We start from the raw sequence: 27,468 nt of genomic DNA on the forward strand, positions 1-27,468 counted from the left end.
GAAGGGACCCACGATGATCATCAAAGCCCAACTTCTGGAAGAAAACCACTTGCAAAAAAGAAGCCCAAAAGCTGAATCTTGCACTTTGAAGGATGAGGGTGCAGCTGGGTGTGTGTTGGGTTCTCAGCACAGGAAGAATGGAGGCTGTTGAAGCAAGTCCAGAGGAAACCAGGAAAGACAGGCTCAGAGCTGGGGGTGCTCCCCTGGAGAAGGATCCAGGGAGAGCTCCGAACCTAAAGGGGCTCCAGGAGAGCTGGAGAGGGACTGGGGACAAGGGATGGAGGGACAGGACACAGGGAATGGCTCCCACTGCCAGAGGGCAGGGGTGGGTGGGATATTGAAGGAATTGCTCCCGGGGCGAGGTGGCTTCTCCAAGGCCAGGTTGGACGGGGTTTGGAGCAACCTGCGATGCTGGAAGGTCTCTCTGCCCATGGCAGGGGGTGCAACTGGAAGGTCTTCACGCTCCCTTCCCACCGCAACCCCGCCGTGCCTCCATGGCGGCGCCGCTCCCCTCACGCTCACACCAGCGCGTTCGCCGCCGCCGACTCCTTCCCGCTCCGCCTGTGCCGACGCGCGCCTCCGCCAATCAGCGCCCGCCTCCGCTCGTCACACCAGCCGCGCCGCCTCCCTATTGGTTGGCGTTTCCCTGGTGCGAGCGCGCTCTGGCCAATGGGCGCCGCGCCCGCCCCACCGAGCGATGCGCCGAGCGCTGTGATTGGCTGAGGGGCGGGGCTGGCGCGGCCCCGCCCGCGCGCGGTTAAGCGGTGGGTGGGGGGGGCGGCGGGAGCGCGCGGCGGCGGCGGCTGTGGGGTCTGAGCGCGGCCCCCATGGAGCTGCTGCGGAAATGGCTGGGCCACCCCGAGGACATCTACAACCTGCTGCGCTTCAAGATGGGCGGCTACCGCGCCGTCATGCCGCGCATGGACACGGTGAGCGGCGAGGGATGCGCGGGCTGCGGGGCGCGCCTCGCTGGTGCGCGGTGCTGACGGTGGCGAGCGGGGCACGGGAGGAGGAGGCGGGGGGCACTGTCATGTCCGGGTGTTGCCATGGGTGACCATCTCCTGTCCAGCACGTATAGGACCTGCCCGGCTTTGTGCGCCTTGTCTGCGCCTCGGTGCTTCCCGGTTACACCGGCTCCGGGCATCCTATTGCATCGCTCGTACCCTGCGCGCATCCCCCCGGCTCCGGGCTTTTCACCGGCTCCGAGCATCCTTGCATTTCTCGGTGCCGGTACCCCGCTAGCATCCCACCGGCTCCGGGCTTTTCACCGGCTCCGAGCATCCCTTGCATTGCTTGGTGCCGGTGTCCTGCATGCATCCCACCGGCTCCGGGCATTCCACTAGTTCCGGGCATCCTGGGCATTGGTGCATCCCACCGGCTCCGAGCATCCCAGCATTTCTTGGTGCCAGTACCCCTCGAGCATCCCACGGGCTCCGAGCATCTCGGTGGCGGTACCAGTGCCGGACATGGCAGAGCCCCGGTGCTACCGAGCATCCCGCGGCTCCGAGCATCCCATGCATTGCCCGGTGCCGGTACCCTGCGAGCATCCCAGTGACTCCGAGCATCCCACTGTCTTCGTGCTTCCCATGCACTGCTCGGTGCCGGTCCCCCGCGAGCATCCCTTGGCGGTGCCGGTGCCCTGCGCGCATCCCCGGGCAGCGCTGTCCGTACATGGCAGCGTGCAGCCGGCACGGGGCGGGTTTCGGGGCGGGTTTGGGGCCGGGGGCGGAGCGCAGCGGAGCGGCCGCAGCCCCCCGCCGCCCCCATGGCCGCCGGCTGCCGCGCCGTGTCCGTGCTGCGCCGGACACTGACCGTGTCCCCGCCGCGGAACCCCGCTCGGGCAGCGGGCAGGCGGCGGGGACAGCAGCGACAACACCACCAGCAGCAGCGGTGCGGAGCCCCCGGGCCGCCCCCCGCCCCGCCGCCCGCCGCCCCCCGCATCCAAGCGCTGCTCTGCCCGCAGGACTCGCTGGGATGCGGCCTCCGCACCTGCTACCGCTACCTCAACCAGACCAGCCGCAGCTTCGCCGCCGTCATCCAGGCTCTGGACGGAGAGCTGCGGTGAGCAGGGGGGGCGGGCAGGGCGTGCGGTGACCCCCCGGCGCTGGGGGGAGGTGGGGTGGTCACCCCAGCACTGGGGATCCCCGGGAAGGGATGCCTTGGAGATGGTGGGGGTAATTCTCCTCCCTCTGAGTGGATGGGTGGGTACAATGCCACCCCCACACTGGGAGCTTAGGGGGTGCAGTGGTCCCCCGGCACTGGGGCAGGTGGGTGGTCACCCCAACATTGGGATCCTCGGGAAGGGTGAGTGCAGCTCTGTCCTTGACACCAGGAATCCCCTGGAGATAGTGGGGTAATTCTCCTCCCTGGGAGTGGTGTGTACAATGCCAACACTGGGAGTTTAGGGGGTGCACTAGCCCCCCAGTTTCAGGTCTCCCCAGGAGCTGGTGGGTGTGATGCCCCCCAATTCCACAGCTGGCCCATGCAGTGCCCCCAAACACCATTTTTCTCTAGTGCAGCTGCTGGGAACACGCTCCCTCTGCCATCAGGAGCTGTCTGGACTCGCTCAGCTCAGCCCCACCCCTTGCAGCAGAACGTGGGGCTTTTCACGTCCCTGCTGGCTGTGCCACATCCCCCCTCTGTGCCACATCCCTCCCCCTAAGTGGCTCTCTGGGCTGAGCCTCCTGGCCAGCAGGCTGTTGAACACAGGGCCTGGCACTGTGCCCTGTGTGACACCATGGGAATGTGTCCTGGCAGTGCTGGACAAAGGCTGGAGGGAGGAGGTGAGGAAAAACCTGGGGCTGACCAAGGGTCTGGGCATTACATGGGAGATGCTTTTGGAAGCAGCTGCCCCTAAACCTGCTCAGTTGCTGCAGAGGGTTTGTTGTACACTTATTTTTTGCTGTGCAGATTTTGCTGCCCTGTGCAGAAAAGCTTTAGATAGGAATAGTAACAGAGAATGTAAAGCTCAGCTGTCCAGAGGGCCTCATGCCATGTAATTATTCTCCATATAATTCCTTATATTCATTTGACAGTTACTGATTTCAGTTTTTAAATCCCCACTTAACCCCAGGGTGGGTTGATGATTGAATTTAGGGTTTCTGGAAATTATTCCAGACACATCAGATGGCTCTGCTGAGCAGTTGCAGGCACCACCCCGGACACTGGGTGATCTCTGGGATTTCTGAGCCCTGTTTGGCATTTTGGATGGTGCCCCTGTAGCTGTGTCCAGTGTTTATGAAATGGTGTTTGCAGCCTGGTTGACAGGAAAGGCAGAGAAGTTCAGTGGTTTGGCTGAAATTGCATGGAAAAGTACAAGTAGGGCCAAGAATTAAGTTTTTTATTTTCCATGTTTTTTCTGTGCAGGAATTAAAAAAAAAAATTAAGAAAACACTATGAAACCTGTAAGCAATGTGTCTGCTCTGTGCTTGCCTCAAACTTCCTGCAGTTTCTTTGTCTGTCTTTTTTTTGTCCTTTAATCCATGCCCTGCAGCCTGCTGGGATCAGGATCACCCTTCAGGCTACAGAAACTTCTGCCTGGCATCCCAAAAATGTTCTTGCCTGATTTTTGCAACCCACACTTGGGCAGGGATGGTGCTTGGATTACAGCTAGCTCAGTAGTGCATCAGGAGAGATTAATTTTCAAAGACCTGGAGCTCCATGGGAGAATATAGGGACAAACAAGGGAAATACAAAATAGGGAGGATAGAGAAATGCACAAAGCTGCAGCCTTGCAGAAGGAATTAATTTTGCTGGATTAAAAAAGTGCTTGTATTAATGTTAACCCTGTCAGGGAGTTCAGCTGAGCCCCTTTGGTTACAGACAAGCCTCTCAAGGGCTGCTGGAAAATGTAGAACTTGGAGCACTGCTTCCCTGGCCACAGAGGGTATTGGTAGTTGAGCTGAAATGTCTGGTTCCTCCTTTCTTGTTGTTTTTGGCCACATAAACCACCTGTTTTGCTGATCAGAGCCCTGTCCAGCTCGTTGCTCCATGGTTAGGGTGTTTTCTGGGAAGGTGGGATGTTCAAAACTGGAGTTTCATCCACGGCTGAGCCAACAGCATCATAACTGCTGCTGGTGGAAAAAGAGTTTCAATTCAAGCTCAGAGCTCCTCTCCTGGTGATGGAGAGGAGAGGAATGATGCTCCTGCCTCTCTGCTGCCAGTTCCATGGTCCTGCCTGTCTCTGGAACTCTTCAGGATCTACTCCTGAAGGTTCAGCAGAAGCTGCATGTCCTGGCAAGGAGAAAGGAGACAGGGAGCTGGACTCAGGGCAGGGCTGGAGCTTGAGTTCTGGGAGATCCAAACTTGTTCTTTGGGAGTGGTGCTTCCATTTGTGCCCTGTCCAGCCTGACCTTGAATGATTCCAGGGATGGGGCATCCACCACCTCTCTGGACAACCTGTGTCAGCAAAGAATTTCTTCCTTTCATTTGCCAAAATTGCCAAGGATATAAATACAGAGTGTGATAGAAGTTAAGGAGGCAGGTTAGGTCTGGATGCATAATTTGGGTTAAATAAGTGTTTTAACAGTGCTGGTCTCTGGAATTACTGCTGGCTCATCCCTGGGCATGATGCCCCTGTGAGAGGTGCCTCTGGGATGGCATTCCAGGTCTGCTCTGCCTTTCTGGGTGGCTCCTGGAAGGGGTTGGAGCCTTGGGCACTTGCATCCCGTTGGATAAATGTGTGCAGCCTGGCAGGAATGGAAAAACCCAGTCATGCAAAGGAACAGGAGCATGAGAGAGCTGCTCATATGGTTTGACAGGGGTGTTAACTACCCTTCTAATCAAGGAAAAAAAAGCCAAATTTAACAGTATTGGCTCTGAGAGCAAGTCAGTTTTCCCTGGATGCTTAATCACTGCTTGCACATTGTCATTCTGGGAGTACAGCACTGCCACCTGGTAATTAGCACTGAAACAGACCCAGCCTCTTTCCATTTGTTAAACAATAAATAAACCTTGTCTCCTTGGCTTATATCCCTGTGCTCATGGGGATCTGGGGTTATTTTATATAAATCCTGGAGTTGCAAACAGCATTTCTTGCCATCAGCACTTGTTTTGTCTTTGGAGATACAAAATGCAGGGTGATTTTTGGTTCTTGCTGCCAGTCCTAATATTCCTATTGCACCCTGCATTCTCCTCCAACAGGATGAAAGGTGTGCAGAAAAGGGAAGTGATTTTTTTTTTTCCCCATTCCCTATTTTACATTTGCTTTTCTCAGTAAGCTGACCTCAGCCTCTGGCCTCTGAGTCCAGGTGAGCACTGGCCTTGCTTGCAGGGTTGGATCTCCCCTGCTCAGGGAACTCCCAGGCTTGACCCTTCCCTGATACACATCTTAGAAAGCCCAAAATCATTCTGTAGTTCTTCTTGTGGGGAAAAATCCTGGATTTCCTAACCAGGCTGGTATCTTCCAAAGGCCTGGCAGTGGCAGTGTGTGACATGTTGAGCTCAGAGTGCCTCTGCTGAAGGCTCTGTGCTTAATCCCAGCTCCCAAGTAATACATTATTGTTTTTTCTCCCCTCCCAGGCATGCAGTCTGTATATTTTACCTAGTTCTTCGTGCCCTGGACACTGTAGAGGATGACATGAGCATCCCCTTGGATGTCAAGGTGCCGATGCTGCACGAGTTCCACTCCCACCTCTACCAGCCAGACTGGAAGTACACAGAGAGCAAGGAGAAGGACAGGCAGGTGCTGGAAGACTTCCCAACGGTAAGGCAGCCTCCTCCTTGCTCCTTGTGGCACCTCTGGGTGCCTGGTTGTGTCCATGTGGTGCCTGCAGAGCTTGTTCAGTCCCACAGCTTTTCCCAAGTGCTGGCTGCCAAGCTGGGGTGAGAATCCCAAACATTGTGCAGTGCTGTGAGCCAGAGGGGATCTGGCTGTGGCAAAATGCCAGCCCTGGAAAGTGGCTTTTGGCCTCCTCTGCTGGGAGAGCAGATCTCCATTGTCTTGTGGGGAGGGATTTGGGGTTGTTAGCCAGCACAGTGCTTTGCCTGTGTACATGGTGCCCATGGCAGAGGGTGGGATGAGATGAGCTTTCAGGTCCCTTCCCACCCAAACCATTCCATAATTCCATGATACAAGACAAAAAGCACCCTTATTCTTACTAGTAACAGTATTGCCTTGATTTTTATTTTATTATTGAGTTAGATTTTTAGGGGGTTTTTTTTTTGTTCTGTTTAAGAAAAAATATAATAGTTCAGGTGAGGAGCATCTAATTTTCTGAGGACATTCTGTTCAAGTTTTTACTATTTTTTTTTATTTTTTTTCTACCCTTTTCAGGCTTTCCCTAAGTGGGAATGGGGTGGTTGTTTGCAGAACTGGGGTGTGTTGTGAGTTTGGATGCTCAGGTTTGGGGTGACTGTGGCTGTGTTATAGGGGGTGTCTGTGTTGGGATTCTGGGTGTGTAGGGATGCAATAGGTATGTCAGTGGCTTGGTTTTAGAGGAGCTTTTGAGAAGGTTTTTGTGGCACTTTGCTTTTCTCTCTTGGTGTATATGGTATTTATTTGAGGCAATCCATGCCCAGGTATGATTTTAATAATCACAGAATTGTAGAACCATGGAATTGTTGGGTTGGGAGGGACCATAAATCTCATCCCATTCCATCCACTGCCATGGCAGGAACACCTTCCACTAGATCAGTTTGCATCCAACCTGACCCTGAAGTTTTTGGGGGTATTCACAGCTTCTCTGGGCATCCTCTGCCAGTGCCTCACCACCCTTATAGTAAAAAAACTTCTAATAGTATTTCCTAGAGGTGAATTTGCAGGCTGTGCTCCTCTGTGTAGGGGCTGAAGCCACAGAGACAGAAGCGGAGTTGATACATTGATTTTACAGACAAACCCTGGGCTGGCTGCAGTCACTCACTGATGGAGAATAAAACTTAGCACAATAAAACACGGTGCTCCACAGTTTTGGGAAAAGGAGGATGCAGTTTTTAATTTATTTTTTCAGTGTGAGAGTGATGGAGACATTGCAAGTGTCCCTGCCCATGGCAGGGGGTTGGAACTGGAAGATCTTCAAGGTCCTTTCCAAACCAACCCACTCTGATTCCATGATCACATTACTGGACATGCAAGGATTTTCACACTTCCCTGGCTGCTCGAGGCCTTTCCAGTTGTGCCAAATGTGCCCTGTGAAGCCAGAGCTGGAGAGGGCTGGGGAGAGCAGAGCACCAAAAACCTCCCATGGGTCTTTTCCTGTGGCTGGTGTGATGGAATGCTCTCAAATTACAGAGGAAAACAGCTCTGTGTACCAAGTGTAGTCAGTTTTGTCCTGCAGCTCCCAGATGATACCAGTCCAAGGCCACAGAGCCTTCCCAAAGATTTTGCTGTGTCTGATCTCCTGCCAGAGACCATCCAGTTTAGACTGGGAAAAGGCTGACCATCCAGTTTAGACTGGGAAAAGGCTGAGCCTGAGCTCCAAGGACCTTGAAACAGCTCAGGTTGGGGGAGTTGTCCCAGATCTCCAGCCAGAACAGGGTTACACTGGTAAACAGTATTTTTCTGATTTTTTAATAAATGTTGAGCTCTGCAGCTTTTTTTTTTTCTTTCTTCCTGAACATTCTCTTTCTGTTTTTACCGTGCTACAGATCTCCATGGAGTTCAGAAACCTGTCCAAGGTCTACCAGGATGTGATTTCAGATATTTGCCACAAGATGGGTGTTGGGATGGCAGAGTTCTTGGAAAAAAAGGTGGATTCTCAGAATGAGTGGGATAAGGTGAGTCAGCCCAGAGAGGAATGGACTGTGCATGAGTAAGGTTCATGGAGTTAAGGTTGGAAAATCTAAGATCATCAAGTCCAACCATTCCACCAGCACTGCCAAGGCCACCACAGAACCTTGTCCCCAAGTGCCACATCCACAGGTTTTTTGAACACTTCCAGGTAGGGTCCACCTTGTCTCCATGGAAGGAGGAGACAGAGCATCCCTGTTGGGAAAAGGTGTTTGAGACATCCCAGGGAGGGCCTTGAGAACTTGCATCAGATGAACTGCCAGTTGCTTTTTGTAAAACCCACTGTGGCAATCAGGCAGCTCTTTGTAACTTTTATCTTGTTTCTTTTCCCTCTTTTTTCCCTTTTCCTTGGCACCTCCTTGGCAGTACTGTCACTATGTTGCTGGGCTGGTGGGGATTGGCCTCTCCCGTCTCTTCTCTGCATCAGAGCTGGAAGATTCCATCGTGGGGCAGGACACAGACCTGGCAAACTCCATGGGCCTCTTCCTGCAGAAAACCAACATCATCCGTGACTATCTGGAGGACCAGCTGGAGGGAAGGGAGTTCTGGCCCAGAGAGGTGAGGAAAAACCTCAGAAAACTGCTGCTGCTGGCTGTAGATCTTCTTGGAAATAACAGTTGTGATGACAGCTGGCTGACATCTGTCTGCAGCTCTCTGGGTACAGATGGGGGGACAAGGTGATGTCACCACACGCTGCCAAGAATTACTTAGGCAGCTTTTTCTCCTCTCTGCTAGGTTTTCTCTAGGAATGAGGGAGGATAAGACTGGCTGAGATCCCAGGAGTGTACCTGGTCTGCTCCCAAAAGCAGGATCAGCTCTGCTTGTGCCTGACATGATGTCCAAAAACTTTTCTCCCCCTTTTCCATGTGGCTCAGCTGTCTCACAGGGCATTTTTGATGTGTGACTCAGCTTTTCCTTGCCCTCCTTAGGGAAGATGTGGAGATGAGTTGCACCCTCCTCCTTTACCATCTCTTTCTGTCACTGTCACATCTCCACAGCCTGCCCTTCCTGCTTTTCTTCATCACAGCAATGCTCAAGGCTGTGGTGTGGGGGATTTTTGGTGGCTCTTGTTGCTCTCCCAGATGCTATCTCCAGCTCACAAACACTTCTCTTGGTGTTTAGGTTTGGAGCAGATATGCCAAGAAGCTCTCAGACCTTGCCAAGCCAGAGAACATTGATGTGGCTGTGCAGTGCCTCAACGAGCTCATCACCAACGCCCTCCACCACGTCCCTGATGTCCTCACCTACCTGTCCCGCCTCAAAAACCAAAGTGTCTTCAACTTCTGTGCTATCCCCCAGGTGAGCTGAGCTTCCAGGTGTTTCTTCATCCTCTGCAGCCCAGCTGGGGAGGAGTTGGAGGAAGTTCTGTGTCTTTTTTTTTTTTTTTTAATTGCTTGTTTCTTGTTTCCTGCCATTTCTGCTGTTGTTGAGATGGTGGCTCCCCTCCATGGATGTCACTGTGCACAAGGTGATCCCTTGGCAAGTTCCTGGCAGTGCAGTAAAGGCTCATTCCTGTCTGTCCTGGTTTGAAGGACAGGTGTCTGCCAATAAAGGCAAAGGCTTCTCTTTGAAATGGAGAATGTAAACCCCCTCCCTACAAATTATTATTATAATTTTGAAATTAAGGGGCTCTCAGGCAAAGATAGGAGAATTAGGAATAACAATACTTTACTAGGAAAATTAAAATAAAAATACAGTATTACAAAAGAACAACCCCAACCCTGCCAGAGTCAGAATCCAAGCTGACACAGTCAGTCAGTCAGGGTGGTGGCACAGTCCCATTCCATGGTGGCTGCATCCTCCTGCAGGGGCAGATGTGGTTCAGCTGGAGCAGTGCTCCTGGAGAAGGTGCAGTTTCCTCTGAAGGTGCAGGGATGATGTGGAAAGGTCCAGTTTTCCTCTGGAATCCAGTGGAAAGAAGGTTCTTTTGGTGTCCAAAATCTCAGTTTTTGTCTGGTAGGAAAGGCTTGTCTCCTCCCCTGGCTGGAGCATCTCCCAGTGGGATGATGGAATTTTATCAGCCATGCACTGGGACTCAGTGGCCATGAACAGGAGATATCTCCTGGAGGGAGGATGGGCTGTGGGAAGATAAAGATGATTGTCCCAGCTGGTTTAAAGATGGCCCATTAGCAGAGAATATGTGCCAGGAGATCAGGGGCACTGCCCCAGCTGGTTTAACAGATGGGGACAGAATTCAAATTTCTGGCCACATGAGCCCAACACTCTCTCCCCAGGTGATGGCCATAGCCACTCTGGCTGCCTGCTACAACAACCAGCAGGTGTTCAGGGGGGTGGTGAAGATCCGCAAGGGCCAGGCTGTCACCCTCATGATGGATGCCACCAACATACAAGCTGTCAAAGCCATCATGTACCAGTATGTGGAAGAGGTAGGCTCAGCAGTTTGCTTTGAGTCATTTCTGGCTGTTCCTGTCCCTGTTCTTGGGGTGGAATTGGGAATACACAGGGATCTGTTCATTTAATCCTTGGCTTGGTGGTGGGGAATGGTGACCCTGGTGTGGATTTGGCCTGGACCAAGCTGTGCTTGATGTGTTCCCTTGAACATGCCCTTGGTCTGTGTGTGTGTTGAGAAGTAGGGGATGGAGCCAGTGGCATCCTGGCCTGGGGCAGCAGTGGTGTGTCCAGCAGGGCCAGAACAGTGCCTGTCCCCTTGACCCAACTCTGGGGTCAGTTCTGGGCCACTCACAACACCAGACATGGAAGGGCTGGAGCGTGTCCAGGGAAGGGAATGGAGCTGGGGAAGGGTCTGGAGCACCAGGAGTGGCTGAGGGAGGTGGGGAGGGGTGCAAAGGAGCCTCAGGGGGACCTTATGATTTCCTCCTGACTTCAGGGTCCTGTGGGGATTAAAAGTTCACGTGGAGAGTCCATGGTGGGTGGTTTCATGGGAAAAGAACACCCCTCTCCCCAACACCCAATTCCAGTGAGGGCCATTAAATAAAAACACCTTTGCAGCAGGGAGACCCCAAACCATGGGTTATTAGAGTGACCTGGCTGATCCCATGGCAAGGGACAGTGACACTGCAGGGCTTTAACCCAGGACAGGGTCTCTGCTTGTGCCCCCCTTGCTCAGACTCCTGCAGTGAGTATCTCAGAGGCCATGAGAAGAAAACCCCAAATGCCACAGAAGTAGGTGATGAGGTGGCTGTTTCCAGGCTGGGCAGTACAGCAGGGAGGGAGGATTGCAGGCTGAGAACCCCTGATCCACTGGTCCCAGTAACAGCACTGGGGTTGAGGGATGGTGTCCAGGACCCTGTGCTCCATGTCCCATCACAGGGTGCTCTCAGGAGGCAGCCTGGCTTAGTGCACTTCCCAAGGGAGGTGTGTCACTGCCTGTGGGGTCTCCTTATGCCTGAGATCCCTCTCAGCAGGACATTTGGTGGTTTAGAGTCCATGTTCTTCCCAGCCTGAGTGCCAAAGAAAAGGCAGAAGCTGTTTTTAAAGTTGTTTATTCTTTCTTATCTAAAGAATTCTCTCTCTGAGTTGCAGAGGTCTGTCTTGCACGCTGGTCAAGGCACACTGACTGCCCTTGGGGCAGGATTTATCTTTTATACTATAAATTACATACCTAATGTTTACAATTACTTTCCAATACATAACACTTTCTTTACACTGTCCAGTTTTCTCTCAAGCCAAACTCAGTGGTGCCATCCTGGCACCAAAGATGGATGGCATGAAGAAGAAGAAGAAAGAAAAGACATTCCATGCCCCAAATCCTCCATCTTAGCTTTAAACCCCTAATATAAACATTTCTAAAAATTCACTTTTCTACCTTTTAACAATCTTATTTATACTCTACTTATTTTTTTGTGACTTGTAATTCTTCCTGCAATGGCAGCAGTTTTTCCCAGGGGCTTAAATCCAGTCCACAGGGGTCCTGGGTACTGTGCCAAGGCCTTGGAGACCCCTGGCAGGGGGGTCTGGAGGCATCCAGGGAAGCCAGGGGAACACCCTGGACTCACAAGGTGCTGTCCCTTGCTGTCCCTTGCTGTCCCTTGGCCCTCCACTGTGGGAGTCCAGGGTGTTCCCCTGGCTTCCCTGGAGGCCTTGAGACACCCCTGGCTAGACTCTCAAAGACCCTGGAATGAGACCCAGAAGTCTCAGGGGCTGGGTTTGTGCCCCTGGAAAAATCTACCAACATTGAGGGAAGAAATACAAGCCACAAAAATAAGTAAAGTATAAATTAGACTGTTAGAATGTAGAAAAGATAGATTTTTAGAAATGTTTATATTATGGGGTTGGAAGCTAAAGATGGAGGATTTGGGGTGTGGCATGCTATTCTTCTTCTTGTTCTTCTTCTTGTTCTTGTTTTTGTTATTCTTGTTGTTCTTGTTCTTCTCCTTCTTCTTCTTGTTCTTCTTCTTCTCCTTCTCATTCTTCTCCTTCTCCCCCTTCTCCTTCTTTCTCTTCTCCTCCTTCTTCTTCTTCCTCTTCTTCTTCCTCTTCATTCCATCCATGTTGGAGTGCCACCTTGGCATCCATTGATTGGATGGGGACAAAGTTGTACAGTATAACAAAATTGTAGCATATTGGAAAATAATTGTAAATATCTAGTACATAATTTAGAGTATAAAAGATAAGACCTGCCTCTGCCAGGCAGATTCCACCCTGGAGGTCTGGCTGGAAGTTCTGAGATAAGAAACAACAAACAACCTCTGAGAACAGCCTCCTGCAGTCTCTCCTCCATTGGGCAAACCCAAATCCCACACCACCTTTGTATCCTCCTGAGTCAATCCCAATTCCAAGGAGCCACCCAGCCTGCGACCCTCCACCAGCAGCGCCACCACTCCAACCTTATTCTCCTCCTCAACACCCCGTGGGATCCCCACCCCTCCTCCTCCCCCTTTTAACCTTCCAGCCTTGTTCTCCTCCTCACCACGCCGTGGTTTCCTAACCCTGCTCCCCCTGCAGATCTACCAGAAGATCCCGAGCAGGGACCCGTCGTGCCGCAGGACGCAGCAGGTGGTGGCCGCCATCCGCGCCCTCAGCCTGCCCGCCGGCCCCATGGCCTCCCGCCACCACTACTCCCCCATCTACCTGTCCTGTGCCATGCTGCTGGCTGCCCTCAGCTGGCAGTACCTCAGCACCCTGGCCAGGGCCACCGAGGACTGCGTGCAGGCAGGGGACAACTGAAGGAAAGGGTGGCAGGTGGGCAGAGGGGACGGGAGGATCGTGGTCACCCCGCTGCTGGGGGGGTGGCTCAGTGCTGGGATGGTGACAAGGAGGGGGCACTGGGCAGCTGCAGCCAGTGTGGCACTGCTGGGCTGCATCCTCACCACCCTTGCTGTCTGCTTGGATGGCTGCAGATGCTGAGTGGAGTCTTAGTGTTTGGTTTGGGTTTTTTTTTTTTTTTTTCCCTCCCTTCTTTCCTGGTTACCCAAACATTTTTTGGTTTTGTTGTTTTTTTTTTTCTGGTTAGGATGGTTTGAAATAGAAACTGAAGTTGTTTCTTTCTTCCTTGAGATTTGAGGCATCTTTCCAGCTCAGAGCTGAGCAAAACCCTTGAGGGTTTTGCCTTCCATTCTCCCTCACCTTGGGTGCCTGCTCTGTGCTGGAAGGATGCTGCTTCAGCTGGGAGAGGAACGTGTTTCCTTCTCCAGGGAAAAATCTCTGGCCACTTTCTGGCCCTCAGTGATTGACATCCTGCAGCCTGAAAACAGGCAGAGGCCATAATCACATTTCTGTTGTGCTGAAGGATGCTGAAATGAGCCCTTTTAATGTTGAATATATGGCAGGTGAGGTACTCTGTCCACCTGAGTGTGCCCCCAGCTGAAAGGCAGCTGTGCAGCTCCCTGCCCTGGGACAGGTGGCCTCTGCAGGGACACAGCTCTTGTTCCAGCAGGTGGCTAAAATGAGCAGGGAGCTGCCAGCACAGCCCTGAGCTCATAGCCCCAGGCTTGACTCCACTGCAGGCTCTGGGCTCTGCACTGACTCAGCCCCAGGGCATGGGGTGGTCGTGGCAGAGCAAGGCAGGGAGAGAGAGTTTGCACCCTGCTGTCCCTCATGGGATGGTTTTTTAGGGGGGCATTGGTCACCCTGGAATGCAGGAGTGATCCCTGCCATGAGCTGGCAAGGCTGGAGGCACTGGGGGAGTGACCAGGGCAGGTTTCCCTGGCCCACTGGGCTCTGGCTTTGGGTCAGACTGATCTGTGAGCTGCAAGAGGCTCCCATCTTCAAACACATCAGGCTGGACTTACAAGAGGAAACAACACTAAAGGCAAGTCCCCTTCTCCTGGGGTGGATTGCTGTTTTCCAAGTCCCCACCCACCCCTTTCAAATGCTGCTTTGCTGTTGTGAAGGGAAGGGGAGCCCATGTCCTGCTCCAGGACAGAGCTGCCAGCTGCAGGGTGGTGGCTTTGCAAGGCCAAGCCCCTGTGGCCAGGCTGGTACTCAGAAGGAGAAGCCCTACTCCACAGTTCCTGGTGTAGATAGTTCTATCTAAGCTGTTGTTCTAAAGAAACTTGAGGTAGCTCTCTTTGTGCAGCTTCCTGTCTTGTTGAAATTAAAAGTTTTCTTTGGGAAAAAAAAAGTGCTGGGTCTTTTTTTTTTCTTTTTTTTCAGCTGTCATTTCTTCCTCACCAGTAATTTCCCCATTTATAAGCCCTAAGCTCATGGAATTCCAGTGTTCCCTTGGTGCCAACTCTGGGTATCAAAGTCCAGCCCAGTGTGCCAGACCTGGAGGAAGAATTTTAACTAGAGGGAGAACTGAGGGTGCATAAATTCACTTTGAAATGAATGGTGTCACTGCCCTGGGCTGCAGGCATGTGCTCCAGGGATGCTGGGGACGAGTCCTGGCTGCTCTCTGCTCCAGATGGAAGCACCTTCCCACCCCCAGCACACACCCCTGGGGTGGCTGTCCCCAGCAGAGCCACAGGACAGGGTGACACAGTGACCACACCTGCACAAGGGAGGGGATTCTGCTCCTCTGACCTGCTCAGGTGAGACCCCACCTGCAGAGCTGCTGGAGAGTCCAGAGGAAACCATGGAGCTGCTCCAGGGCTGGAACCCTCTGCTCTGAGCCAGGCTGGGAGAGCTGGGGGTGCTCACCTGGAGAAGGATCCAGGAGAGCTCAGAGCCCCTTGCAGAGCCTAAAGGGGCTCCAGGAGAGCTGGAGAGGGACTGGGGACAAGGGATGGAGGGACAGGACACAGGGAATGGCTTCACTGCCAGAGGGCAGGGATGGATGGGATATTGGGAATAAATTGTTCCCTGTGAGTGTGGGCAGGCCCTGGCACAGGGTGCCCAGAGAAGCTGTGGCTGTCCCTGGATCCCTGGCAGTGTCCAAGGCCAGGCTGGATGGGTTTGGATCAGCCTGGGACAGTGGAAGGTGTCCCTGCCATGGCAGGGGGTAGAACTGGCTGAGCTTTAAGGTTCCTTTTTTAACCCAAACCATCCTCTGAAGACAGAAGGGTCTCACTTGGCTTCCACTCCAGACAAGCATCTGAGGTGGTTGAAGCCAAGCAGAAGCAACCAGGAGCCAGGACATTGGAGAAATCCTTTATTGGCACAGGTGTTCCAGCCAAATACAGCACAGCTCTGCCACACTGGTGCCTGAGCAAGCAGAGGTGAGGGGCTATTTTACAGGAGAGCCTGCTTCACATGTTTCAGACCCACAGCCTCAGCTCAGTAAAGTATTTTGTGCTTTAAAATTAAAAAAAAAAAAGCTCTTTTCTACTATTAGTGTTGGCAAATCACATGATTCCTCCTATACACAATTATTACAACTCCCCCCAGTAACAAAAATAAGGTTTTTTACCTTCCTTAACGCCTGTGGCTCAAGAAAAAAAAAAAGCTTTAATTGTGTCCAAGTTAGTGAGACACCTCCAAGCATCTGCATGAGCTCCCTGCAGCAGACTTGGGAACCACCCTCAGTTCAGCATTCAGAACCTGCAGCCCCAGAGCACCCCAAATTTGGGTGCTGCACCCTTTCCCAGGCATGACCTGCACACACCAAGCTGCTCAGCAGTAGAGAAGGGCTTTGCTCTTTCCAGCTCCCTCCCAGATGCTTGCAGGATATTTGATCAAAGGCTCCTGGAGCTCTAGCCAGGCCCTTCCCCAGCAGCAGCAACCCCAGACTACAGCAGATAAAAAAGCCAGTGAGCAGTTGAGGAAGAAGTGGTTTGAAAAGGCAGAAGGATGGAGCAGAGCAGGTGATGCACGAGGGGCTTGGTGCAGGCAGCTCTGGCCAGAGCCACCCCCACATCAAGTTCATCAGTATTTGTTGTTAATGGGTCTAGATTTAGCCAGTTCAAGGCACACACTCACAGGAAATTCTTCCCTGCTTGTTTTGGGTGCTAACAGTCAGATCAACCCATCTGGGGGTGAACAAATCCCCCCTGGCCATGGCTTTCCAGCAGCATCCACCTCTGCTGCCCCACCAAGTCACTAACCCCAGCATAAAACTGCAGCTTCCTGCCCTCCCAGTAGCAAACTGGGCTGGAAGGGGTCCAGGCTAACCAAATTCCAAGAGGCCAGTGAGCTCTCCAGCAGTCCTCTGAGCAGGGAATGCCCCAATGTCCTGCTGTGACCCACCAGAAGCAGGAGGTTGGCAGAGAGCAGTTCCACCTCCAGCTCCACCATACAGTTTAAAAGACAAAACCAAACCCAAAAATTTAAAAACAAAAAACCCAAGAAAAAAAATCTCAAAAACATAAACAAAAAAAATAGGAAAAAAAAAAAGATAAAAAGCTTTAATAAAGTAACCTGAACTAGAGTCTCTTTTAGAAGGGGGGGTCTCTGCACCCAGTTAAAAGCATCAGGGACTCAGGATTATTTGTGGTTTGATCAGTTACATCCTCTTCCAGTACTGCTCCGTCCTGGGGATGCCAGCCACCACCTCAGACTCGATGCCACAGTGGTCCTCTCCTCTCAGGATCTTGAAGAAGCCTGGCAGAGAGAACACCAAGACCCAAAAAAACACAGTCACCCTCTCCATCCATGGCAGGAGAACAGGGAAATGGGGAGGGGATTCTTGTTGGGAAGGATGAATCAGGAAAACCTTATAAATATGATTGCCTAGCACAAGATTTTGAGAATATGGAAACTATAAGGGAAATTGAAATGAAAGCCATCTTTGATATACCAAGCCTCAGTTACCAAATAACTACAAGACAATAGGATGGCCAGCCAAAAGTAATCCCCTCTTGACAGAACAAGGGTCCAAAGGTCATTTAAGACCCTGCTAGCTTGGCAGAAGGGGTCCAAAGAGTTGTTTTTAGGGTTTAAAGCATAACACATTAAGGTAATGTAATGATTCTGATAGGCTGTATGTAAATGCTATAGGATTTCTAGATTGGTTAGTGGAAATTAGAATATTCAACATCAAGATTTGTTGTATTGTAAATGGGAAAATCTCTCTCTTACTTTGCTCTATTACTTCCCTCTTTCACCTCTTAGAACTCTTAACTCCCCCACTCTCTTTCTGCTGGCAGCTCCCAGCAGGGCTCTTTATACCTACTCTCTATGCAATAAACCACAAGTTTCAAGACCAGAATATAGATAGTTCCTGAGTTTCTCCAGACCACCATCACATCCTACACTCTCCCACAGATTCTCACCGTTCTCCCCCCAGTCAGTGTTCCAGGAGTTGGCCACCAGCCAGTAGGGAGTGTCATTCTCCACACCCCAGCCCAGGATGCGGATGGCATGGCCTCCCACCTGCTCCCCAGACACGTGCTGGTAGACTCCTGCAAGGGGAAAAAAAAAAAAACAACAAACCCAAAATGTCAACAGGCACTGCTTGTTCACAGCACAGAGTACTCACAGCCTGAGGCCACCCGGTGTCACAGCCCCCAGAGCAGCTGAGCAGGGGTTTGTGGCTAAATGTGAAACTGAAACTCGGTGCAGAGGCTGGAGGAAGGAGTTCTACACAGGGAGGTATTGACAGAACAGAAGGGAAGGGTTTAAAACTAAAAGATGGGAGATTTAGGTTGGGTGTTAGGAGGAAATTCTTCCCTGTCAGGGTGCTGAGCCCCTGGCATAGATTGCTCAGAGAAGCTGTGGCTGCCCCTGGATCCCTGGAAATGTCCAAGACCAGGCTGGACAAAACTTGGATTAACCTGGGATAGTGGAAGGTGTCCTTGCCCATGGCAGGGGGTGGAATGAGACAATTTTTTAATCATTATCCTCCCCCCCAAACCATCCCATCCTTCTGTGACCGATGCCCAGCACCACCTGGAATTCCCCAAGGGGCTCAAAGGCAGCTCACGAGAGTTCTGAGATTCTAAAATGTGAGCTGTTGTCAGCTGGAATTTGGGGTGGTTCCCATTTAGGGCTATCCCTGATGCAGTCCCAAGAACCTTTGGGTTTTTGGAACCTTGCAGTCCAAGAACCTTTGCTATGGATACAGGAGATGACATCTTCCCCTGTCCTTGCCACACAATGCGAAGCTGAGATCTCCAAGACTGGAGAACCATAAAAGTGGGACCCTATGGATAAAGCAGGGAACAGGGGTCCCTCCCACAGCCCCAGGGCTGCTGCTCACCAGATTTGTACATCAGGAAATCCTCATAGACAATGAAGGCTCCTTCCACTGGGCCATTCTTGTAGATCTCAGCCATGATTTCCTTCTCGCTGCGAGGGACTCCATAGGAGGTGATGCCTAAAAGGGAAAGAATTCCCACCATTGGGATGGCACTGTCAGGCCACACAAGCCTGCTCAGTGTGACCCTGCAGGAGGCCTCTTGCACTTAAATTCAGGTTAAATCCAAACCCAGCAACTTCAGAGGGATTGACACAGCCAGGTAGGACAAGTGGGCTCCAGCCACACCTCTTTCAGAGGGAATTATTTAATCTGAGTCCTATTCTGCACTCTAAAGAACTATTCCAGACAGTTTTAGTGGGAAGGGACATTTTCCTCTTGTACATTCTCCTTTTTAAAACCCACAAGACCCAAGGTGAAGACAAATCTCTGAGAAGCAGCTGGATTATCCTGAATGGCTGCTGCCAAGGACACTTGGAGGTGGCTTTGACACCAGATGGGGCTCAGCACCACACTTTTCAAACCAGCACTCAAACCAATCCCACCATCTCCCCCTTCCCCAGCTGAGTCTCAGCAAACACAAAATTTACATCTGCCACGCTCAGCTTCGCTCCAGGACACATGAAAAAAAAAAAAACACCAGGAAGGAGTTCCATGCTGCCAACCCCTCCCAGCTGCCACATGAGCAGCTCTGGGGGCATTCCCCTTACCATAGTGCTTGTCCTCCTTGTAAGAGGGGGAGTATCCGGGCTCACAGTGGCGGCTGCACCTCGGGGTGCCCCCTCCCTCCCCGGTGCAGGGGGGGCGGCTGCCATTGACGTGGTGCTCGCAGGGTGGGATGGAGTAGGGCCGGCAGCCTGCCCAGGACAGAGGGGACATCAGCTGCCTGATCCCAAAGATCCCAACAGCCACGCTGGAGGAGGCAGCAGAAGCCCCAGGGAAGAGGATTTCTGCCCCAGGAACCCCATAAATCAGTGGGGTACAGGAGGTCTTTCCTGGGGACTCCCCCCCATGAGCAATTTCCCAGCACCTCCCCCCCCCCCCCCCCAAATGGTGATGGAAAAGGTGGAAACATGAAGCAGGTGATGGTCATGACAAGGGGAGGCAGAGGGTTCCAGGCTGGAAGGTATTTTTTGAAGGGGAGATATGTCATGACCTCATCCCAAGTGGAGTGAACTGGTTCAAAACCAGCAACAACACAAAATGCACAGCCTGATTCATTCATTCCTGGAAACAGGAGCCTTGGAGGGGGGTGTTGAGGCCTCCTGCCTCTGGGTGCTGCTCCCTTGTCCCAAAGGAGTGACCAGAAGGAGCCATGGGAACAGGGCCAGCAGCTGGGACTGCAGAGTGTCAAAGGAGGGAGCAGCCACAAGGACAGTGACCAGGAGAGAAGCATCCCAAAAAAAACCCAAGCAGAGATGCTCCTCCTTGCTGTCCCAGGGGGACCTGCCAGGACTTACCCACGTGGGAGTCGTAGAGACCCCCAGACACGAGGCCCCTCTCTGTCCAGTACCTCCATGCACCAGAGGGGTAACCACCATTGCACCTGGGGGAGAGGCACCAGCTCCAGCCCCAGCTACCCATCCTGGGACAGGCAGGGGGCTGGAGCCAGCTGGGATGGCTGAAGGGAAGCTTTGGGTGCATTAAACCCTTTTTTTACTCTGTTCCTGTCTTTGCAAGGGTTTGCCTTGACACACCAAGGCCTCAGGCAGGGAGGTAAGAACACCCAAACCCCAAAGTGCCTCTTTACCAGGTCCCTGATCAGCTTCTGCTGCCAGGAGCAACAGGACTTGGGAGACTCAACTGGGAAAAACACAGGCAAAAGGCTTGTGCTTGAAAAACCAAGGATGTGGGACTTTGAAAAGATCTTTGTTTTGGCAGCTGCCAGCTTGCAGCCACCACCATCCCCTTTACTGAGGGCAGGATGTGTCCCAGTCCTTGGCATCACCTTTTTGTTCCCACCTAACTCCCACAAACCTCTGGAGGAGCTAAGGGAGGTGATGAAGGCAGAGCTGAAACAATCAGCACCTCCAGGGTCTGCCCCTGCTCCTCCCCACCTCCTGCAGGTGCACAAGGACCAGGAGCAGCTCACCCCATGCCACACTCAAAGCCACAGCACGACAGCAGGTCCTCAGCTGAGACCTCCACGCTGACCTTGGCGTTGGTGTGGACACAGATCCGGTCTGAAATCGCCTCCACGGCGCCAAAAGCCTGAGGGCAAAAACACCTATTAGAGCTGGCCAGGGGAGAGACACCAGGAAACCTCCTGGAAATGAGTGCAGCAAGGGGAGAAGCCACCCAGGAGCTCTGCAGGATCCCACAGTGTCCCTTCACAAAGGGCAACAAAGATGCTCCAAGGGCTGGAGCCCCTCTGCCCTGAGCCAGGCTGGGAGAGCTGGAGAAGGATCCAGGAGAGCTCAGAGCCCCTTGCAGAGCCTAAAGGGGCTCCAGGAGAGCTGGAGAGGGACTGGGGACAAGGGATGGAGGGACAGGACACAGGGAATGGCTCCACTGCCAGAGGGCAGGGATGGATGGGATATTGGGATGGAATTCCTGGCTCTGAGGGTGGGCAGGCCCTGGCACAGGGTGCCCAGAGAAGCTGTGGCTGCCCCTGCATCCCTGGCAGTGTCCAAGGCCAGGCTGGACAGAGCTTGGAGCAACCTGGGATAGTGAAAGATGCCCCTGCCCATGGCAGGGGATCAGCAGCAAATGCAAAGGTTTTGCCCAGTGAATTTTCTGCACACAGCATTAGAGCTGCCCTGTGCTTACCCAGCAGGAGCCACAGGAGCCCTGGTCTCTGATCTCACTGATGGTGGGACAGTTGGGCCACTGAGTCCGTGAGTCAAAGTTATCGGGCAGCTCCACGTCTGCAGCAAAATCCACCCTGTGAGGGAGGGAAATCCTGCCTCAGGAACACCAGGGAACCATGACTGAGTGCACTGCACTCTCCAACCTCCTCTGAAGGCAGCCTGCAGGACCAGGGCTGTTGTTTGCCTACTGAAGGAGCACAAACACTTATGCTGTCCTCAGAGAAGGTCAGCAGCTCCTCTGGTGTGCTCATTTTCAAGGATAACAAATTGCACAACTGGTGAAGTACCTGGCAGGACACAAGATGGATTTTCCTCGTGTTCTCCATGCTTAATTCCATGAACAGTGTCCCCAGAGCTGCACCAATGCCCACAGCCTGCCAGGAGAGCCCCTCACCCCCTTCAGATGCTCATGAAGGATCCACACAAGCTTTACTGGAGTTTCACCTTCTCCTTCCTGCACTCACCTCTCAGGGAGCTTGGGCCCACCCAGGAAGGTGCCACAGAGCTTCTTCACATAGCTCATGTCAGCATTATGGAAGTTGTGCCCTGCCTGGGGAGAGACACACACAAATGGGACACTCCAGAGCCACCAAGAGCATCTCTGGGACCCTGAATCCCAGAGTCTGGCACTTGCTGCAAAGCCCAGGGGCCAAGAGCCAACCACCTACAGACACACAACACAGCCCAGGATTAGCCCAGCAGGACCAGTAAGGTCCAGCTCAAGGCTCTGGACACAGCAAATTGGCCAAGGAGGGTCAGGTCACCAATAACTGGACACTCACTGCTTGTCCCCAGCCTTCTGCAGAGTTTCCTCCTCTTACACTGCTCCTGTTCAACAAATTCACCTTGCTCTGCTCCAAAGAGAAGCTGCACAGTTCCTGTCACTGCAGGAACCCCTGACAGCATCACCTCACTGGAAAACACAGCTGGGACCACATCTGGATCGATGTCACCACTGCAGTGACACTCCCAAAGCTCAGCCACTGAACCCCACACAGAGACTGTCAGCAATGCATCCCCAAAACGCCCCAAATCAGCACAGTACTCACCTTCCAGGTGGTGTTGAGCTTGTTTATGTGGTTGACCAGGTCATCAGAGAGAGGAGGGAAGTAAGGAATGCTGCGAGCGCTGGCAAAGGCCACCAGGGCACACAGGAGGGACAGTGACAGCCACATCTTGGCTCCTGGACAGGACACCCCACCTGCAGACAGATTGGAGACATTCCCAAGCTGGGCTCAGCTGCAGCAGCACGTGGGAGGATAAAATGTGTGGCTGCAGCAGGTCCCCAATTGCCCCAAAGGTCAGGAGAGAGACACAGGAACAGAGCAACAACCCCCCCCTGCAGCTCAGGAGAAATCAGACCAGCAACCTTGTTTGTTGACCACTGCAGGATTAGCAGCAGCAGGAAAATACCTTTTGAAGCAGATCCAAGGGATTTGGAGGGTATTAAAACCTGTGTTTACTTCCTCAGCAATGGAGAATAAGGACCAGGAGAAGGAATAAGTGATATCCCATCTCCTGAATTTCAGGCACAGGCCCTGCTCTTCTCTTTAAAGACAATACTCCAAATTCCATTTTTGGACTTCAGAGCCTGATTTTGGCCAGGCTGTTGCCCTGGGGGTGTCACAGCCCCAGGTGTGACATGCACAGGGGATCAGCAAGCACCAGAGCTGCCTGTGCTGCTGTCCTCTGCTCCCCTCCCACTGGGGCTTTCCCCTGCAGGGAGTGAGGAAAGCCCCAATTTGGGGATCCAAGAGCAGGAGAGAAAGGAGCACAAGCACCACCCAACCCAGACACTGCAGGGCTCAGTGGTTTCCATGCTCCCCTTTTACCTAATTCACATGGAATTGCCCAACTTCAAACTAACCCCCAGCACCAGCAGCCACTTGTTCCATGTCTCCTTTATCTCTGCAAACACACCAGGGCACCCTCCTCCTCCAAACCCTCCCAGCTCCATCCACCCCAAAACTGGCCAGCACTCCAAGAGCTCAGATCCCTCACAGCAGAGACACCCAGGCTTTAATCCCTGCTCAACTCAATCCCTCCTGAAGCTGTAATCACCTTAAACTGGACATGCAGCTCCTCCAGCAGCCCCAGAGCAGGATGAGCAGAGGATGGGGATGGCAGACACACACACACAGAGCTCCCTGCCTGCTTCCACCCACTCACAGCCAAGTTTAGCCTTTCCAGAGAAGAAAACCCAGCAGGAGTGTCCTACTTTCTGCCAGCAGTGAGCCCAGCTTGATGTATAAAGGGGCTTTTTTTCTCCTTTCCCACTCCTGTTTCCACCATTTATTTATTTGTTCCCTCTTCTTTGTGCTTTCAGCAGCATGCTCAGGCCCAAAAAAAAAACCCAAAAAAAACCCCAGCTGAGTTTCAGCAGCACTTGGGTCCTCCTCACTCATAAATCTCTTCACTTTGAAGGGGTTTTATGCATATTTTCAGGGGTTTCATGAGTATTTTCTTGCTTAGAGGTTTCTGCAGGCAGAAACTTGCTGGCTGTGCTCTCCTGCCTACACAGCAGGAAGGAGATTACATCCAGGAAAATAAATATACACTTACATTACAACTGTGCTGTTTGCTCACAGCAGGCCACAGGAAGCCTGCAGGTAACCAGCCTGAGATGAAGCACCTTTTAAATGAAAAATCTTATAGAAATAATTTAAAAATGCACACACATACAGATATCAAACCCCAAAACCCTCTGTGCTTTCTGCAGTCAACTCGGTAATTTCCCACAGCTAAGGCAGGAGGCGTTTTTCAGGCCAGAAGTCACATGATTGCACTTTTTTTTTTGTTGTTTTTTTTTCAGCAGGATGTTTATAAACCTGCTAACAGGCTGAAAACCACCCTGCCAGGCATGGATGAGCTGCTCACACCCAGCTTTTGAGGGACAGACACGGGACATCTCCCAGTCTCAGGTTACCAGACCACACTGGCCAGGCAACCCAAAACCAAACTGAAAATAGATCCCAGAAGTTCCCCCTCCACAGGCAGAGTTTCAGCTCTGCTGCTTTTGCATCTGAACCATGGACATGGCCCAGGGCCAGCAAACCCAGCAAAGCAAATAGCTGGGAGCCAGATGGCTCTTCAGGCAAAAAAAAAAAAAAAAAGAAAAATAAAAAAACCACAGAAAACCCAAAAACCTCTTGCCAAGTCCCTTGTGGGTCATGAGAGAGCTGGGGGTGCTCACCTGGAGAAGAGAAGGATCCAGGGAGAGCTCAGAGCCCCTTGCAGAGCCTAAAGGGGCTCCAGGAGAGCTGGAGAGGGACTGGGGACAAGGGATGGAGGGACAGACCAAGAGGATTTAAGTTGAAAGAGGAAAATTCTAGATGGGATATTGGGAAGGAATTGTTCCCTGTGAGGATGGGGATGAGCTATAATGAGTTGCCCCAAGAGATGGGGGATGCCCCATCCCAAAAAAATATTCAGTGTCAAGTTGCACAGGGCTCTGAGCAGCCTGATATATACAGTTAAAATATATACAGATTATATATAAAGATATATACAGTTATATATACTTAAAATACATAGTTAAAGATGTCCCTATCCATAGCAGAGAGGTTGGAATTCAATGCTCTTTAAACACTCCTTCCAACCCAAACCTTTTTATTATTTTATGAGGTCTCCATGAAGGAAAAGAGAACTTTTGGGTGGTGGGAGCTGACACTCTCAGCTGGCACCATGTATCCCAAATTCTGTCTGGAAAAGGAAGAGGAAATGCTCACCCTTGTGGGATTTCTTCCTCCCTAAGCCCCCCCTTCTCCCTGGCTTTACCCTGAGTACAGCAGGTCTATAAATAGGACACAGGCACGGGACTGGCAGGACAGATTCCCACTGCCTGTGGGTCATGTGCAGCTCAACCACAACAACCCCAGAGACTCTACAGGGACAAAAAGCTGCTGGTTTCCTCCCTGCCCCCCCTGTCCCAGCTGATCTGAGCAGCAACAGCTTCCCCTGGCAGCCTTATCACCCTGGTGCTTCCCCCAGCACTGCTATCTCCTCCTCACACCCCTAAAACCTCACGGCCGTTTAAACCCCACAGCAGTCCCAAAACCAAAATTGCACCACAGCTGCTGCACCCCAACACCTGCACAGCAAACAGGGCACAGCAGTTCCCCCAGGAACCCCAGCAGATCCTTTCCCCACCTCATCTCCAGAGGTGCCTCAGCTTCAGGGTAACCCTAAAGGGTGTCTAAGGTGGATTCACAGCTCACATCCCACCAGGCTGGAGACAGAAACAAGGCTCTTGGGACTCTCAGCTTCATCCTACAGAATTCCCCAGGTGGCAGGAGGATGCTTGGGGCTTGCAAAGAGCCCCTCAGGTTGCTCCACTTTCCCCTGGACTTGGAGCAGAGAATACTTTGAGATCCAAAGCATCTGCTGAATGCCTTTTCTTGAAGGATGAACCAGAAGCAAACACCCACCAGCACAGCTGACCCCTGGGTGGGACAGGACACTGATGGCTCAGGCAGAGGAAATTTGGGCCAGCTGAGTGCAGCCCCTGTGGCAGGAAGGAGGCTCTGCAGAGCTGCTCAGAGCAGAGGGAGGAGAGCAGAGCCTGCAGGGCTGTGCCTGTGCTGCTGCTGCAGCATCCACCCACAGCTCTGAGTGCTGGTGCAGAGGAGGAGGGAAGGAGACACCACCCAAGGCCATCTCCATCCCTCCTGACTGCATCTGGGAGCCAGGGCAGCTCCTGATAGCCAAACATGACATTCCAGACACCAGCAGGATCCCTCATCACCCTCCCAGCAGCCAAGGCAGGCACAGGGTGCTCACAGCAGAGAACTCCTCCACCTTTACACCACAAAAGTCTCCTTCCCCCAAAGCAAGCCCACAAGTCCCATTTAACTTCATTTAAGAAAGAGCAAGAACCCAGCCCCCAAATTGGCTATTCACATGACTCAGTCGAGATCTCAGATAAGTCACAGCCCTGAAGCATCCCCCAGCTCCTGCACTGTCTGGGCACAGAGGCATCCACACCTTCCCCAAGCCTCTGGGGAAGGTAAAAGCTGGCCCAGCCTCCTTTCTGCAGCACCCCCAGCCCAAATCATGTGTCCTGGTGCCCAGCTTTGTCCTTTGTTCTTTTTGCCAGGGCTTGTGACTGCAAGCCACAACAAAGCGAGCCCAGGGAGGCTCAGCTGCAGCTCCGGATCCAGCTCAGCCTGCTGCGTCACCAGGTGAGTCTGGTGCCTTCATTACAGCTCTCCCTGCATTACCAACGCTCCAGTTATTTTTTTCATCATGAAAAAAAACAGTATGAGGTGCTACTCCCCATGCTTATTCCCTTCTAGCAAAGCCAGATCACTAGCACAGGCAGATAACAGAATCCTAGAGAGGTTTGGGTTGGAAGAAATACTAAAGATCATCTAATTTCAACCCTACTAGACCTGCCTGCTCTGTATCTAACAAAATAATTCCCTCACTTCTGCAGCTTCCATGCACAGAAAGCACAAGATTCCTCCCAAATTAAGCTGCACTGGGTTGTTTTTTTGTGGGTTTTTTTTTTTTTTCTCTTCTTAAAAAACAATCCATAAACCAGAGTCTTGCACAAGCCTCAGGCACCCCGTGCTACGGAAATCCCTTCATCTGCAACCCAGAGGGAAATGGAGAAGGAAGCGATCTGTGCAGTACCACAGAGCATCCCTGAGAGTGGGAAATGGGGATGAGAGATTCATTCCAGGCCAGAGGGATGCAGGGCAGCTTCTCCATCACCTTTCCCTGCCGTGGTCCCGGTCCAAACCCAGGCTGGGCTGCGCATCACGGGATGTTCCAGCGTGCCAAACCGAGCTCGCCGTCAGCTGACGAGCAGGGCTGCGCTGTTTGCCCTGCTCTAGCACAAAAACAAGGTTTCCTCTCTCCTCCCGTCACCCTTCCTGAAGGTTTGATGCGTTTCTGAGGCTTCATTTTCCCCCGCACCAATCTGCGCCGCAGCGCATCCCGCATCCCGCAGGGCCACGGACAAAAATCCCCCAAAACGCCGCTGGAAAAAGCGGGACACGCTGCTGCTGATGTCCCTGCGGGTGTTGCGTGGCCCTCAAGGGGTTGGAAGGGGGTGTCCCATTGTCCCCTGCCCCTAAATATCCCTTCCCTTACCGCTGCCCGCCGCCGCCCCGCTGCGCTCCTGTGCGCGTCCCCGGGACTCACCGGGATTCACCGGGATTCACCGGGATTCACCGGGACTCACCGGGATTCACCGGGATTCACCGGGATTCACCGGGATTCACCGGGCTCGCCCGGACTCGCTCAGGGCCCCGCGCCCGCTCGGTGCCGCGGCCGGGGCAGCTCCCGGAGCCTGAGTCATCCCGGCCGGCCCGCCCCCGGCGTGACAGCATCCTGCCCGCCCCGGAGCCCGCCTCCCTGCCGCCTGCTTCCCTCCCTGCTGCTTCCATCCTGCTGCTATCCCTGCTGCTATCCCTGCTGCTATCCCTGCTTCC

At 52.7% G+C, this 27,468-nt stretch overlaps 3 protein-coding genes across 11 annotated transcripts in view; 2 read left to right on the top strand and 1 right to left on the bottom strand.

Moving 5' to 3' along the window:
* Window positions 1-27,468, top strand: part of LOC306798267 (gallinacin-9) — a gene marked incomplete at its 3' end in the record, with an annotated part of 229,457 nt that overhangs the window by 137,314 nt on the left and 64,675 nt on the right. The gene's annotated exons all lie outside the window — the stretch shown is intronic.
* Window positions 763-16,344, top strand: FDFT1 (farnesyl-diphosphate farnesyltransferase 1). Of its 3 annotated transcripts, XR_013773307.1 has the most exons (9): window positions 763-929; window positions 1,964-2,061; window positions 5,521-5,704; window positions 7,585-7,713; window positions 8,093-8,284; window positions 8,849-9,025; window positions 9,961-10,113; window positions 12,653-14,505; window positions 14,730-16,344. XR_013773307.1 is itself a non-coding variant. In XM_079298215.1 (8 exons), exons 1-8 carry the CDS (start codon window positions 828-830, stop codon window positions 12,872-12,874), a joined length of 1,257 nt encoding a protein of 418 aa, XP_079154341.1. In that variant the 5' UTR covers window positions 768-827; the 3' UTR covers window positions 12,875-14,270. The 3 variants fall into 3 exon arrangements, 2 of the variants coding, with proteins under 2 accessions (XP_079154341.1, XP_079154340.1); XM_079298215.1 differs by lacking the exon at window positions 14,730-16,344 and having other exon boundaries at window positions 768-929; window positions 12,653-14,270; XM_079298214.1 differs by lacking the exons at window positions 763-929; window positions 14,730-16,344 and having other exon boundaries at window positions 1,751-2,061; window positions 12,653-14,270.
* Window positions 15,227-27,353, bottom strand: CTSB (cathepsin B). 7 transcript variants are annotated; one of them, XM_079298231.1, is made up of 11 exons: window positions 27,263-27,353; window positions 27,189-27,213; window positions 22,081-22,211; window positions 21,496-21,581; window positions 20,991-21,105; window positions 20,314-20,432; window positions 19,682-19,767; window positions 18,932-19,078; window positions 18,225-18,341; window positions 17,299-17,427; window positions 15,227-16,627 (listed from the first exon to the last, which is right to left on the bottom strand). In XM_079298231.1, the coding sequence occupies exons 3-11, from the start codon at window positions 22,204-22,206 to the stop codon at window positions 16,530-16,532; spliced, it is 1,023 nt and encodes a 340-aa protein (XP_079154357.1). In that variant the 5' UTR covers window positions 22,207-22,211; window positions 27,189-27,213; window positions 27,263-27,353; the 3' UTR covers window positions 15,227-16,529. The 7 variants fall into 7 exon arrangements, with proteins under 7 accessions (XP_079154357.1, XP_079154358.1, XP_079154354.1 ...); XM_079298232.1 differs by having other exon boundaries at window positions 27,179-27,213; window positions 27,263-27,318; XM_079298228.1 differs by lacking the exon at window positions 27,263-27,353 and having other exon boundaries at window positions 22,081-22,232; window positions 27,199-27,258.

Source organism: Erithacus rubecula (assembly GCF_903797595.1).
Source record: "Erithacus rubecula genome assembly, chromosome: 2".
Classification (NCBI taxonomy): Eukaryota; Metazoa; Chordata; class Aves; order Passeriformes; family Muscicapidae; genus Erithacus; species Erithacus rubecula.

Coding starts and splice junctions, on each gene's coding strand:
- FDFT1 (XM_079298214.1), top strand. CDS start 1,766: ATGGCCGCCGGCTGCCGCGCCGTGTCCGTGCTGCGCCGGACACTGACC. Junction 2,062..5,520: donor GCTCTGGACGGAGAGCTGCG/GTGAGCAGGGGG, acceptor CTCCCCTCCCAG/GCATGCAGTCTGTATATTTT. Junction 9,026..9,960: donor ACTTCTGTGCTATCCCCCAG/GTGAGCTGAGCT, acceptor CTCTCTCCCCAG/GTGATGGCCATAGCCACTCT.
- CTSB (XM_079298231.1), bottom strand. CDS start 22,206: ATGTGGCTGTCACTGTCCCTCCTGTGTGCCCTGGTGGCCTTTGCCAGC. Junction 18,342..18,931: donor CAAGGAGGACAAGCACTATG/GTAAGGGGAATG, acceptor TTTCCCTTTTAG/GCATCACCTCCTATGGAGTC. Junction 16,628..17,298: donor CACTGACTGGGGGGAGAACG/GTGAGAATCTGT, acceptor TCTCTCTGCCAG/GCTTCTTCAAGATCCTGAGA.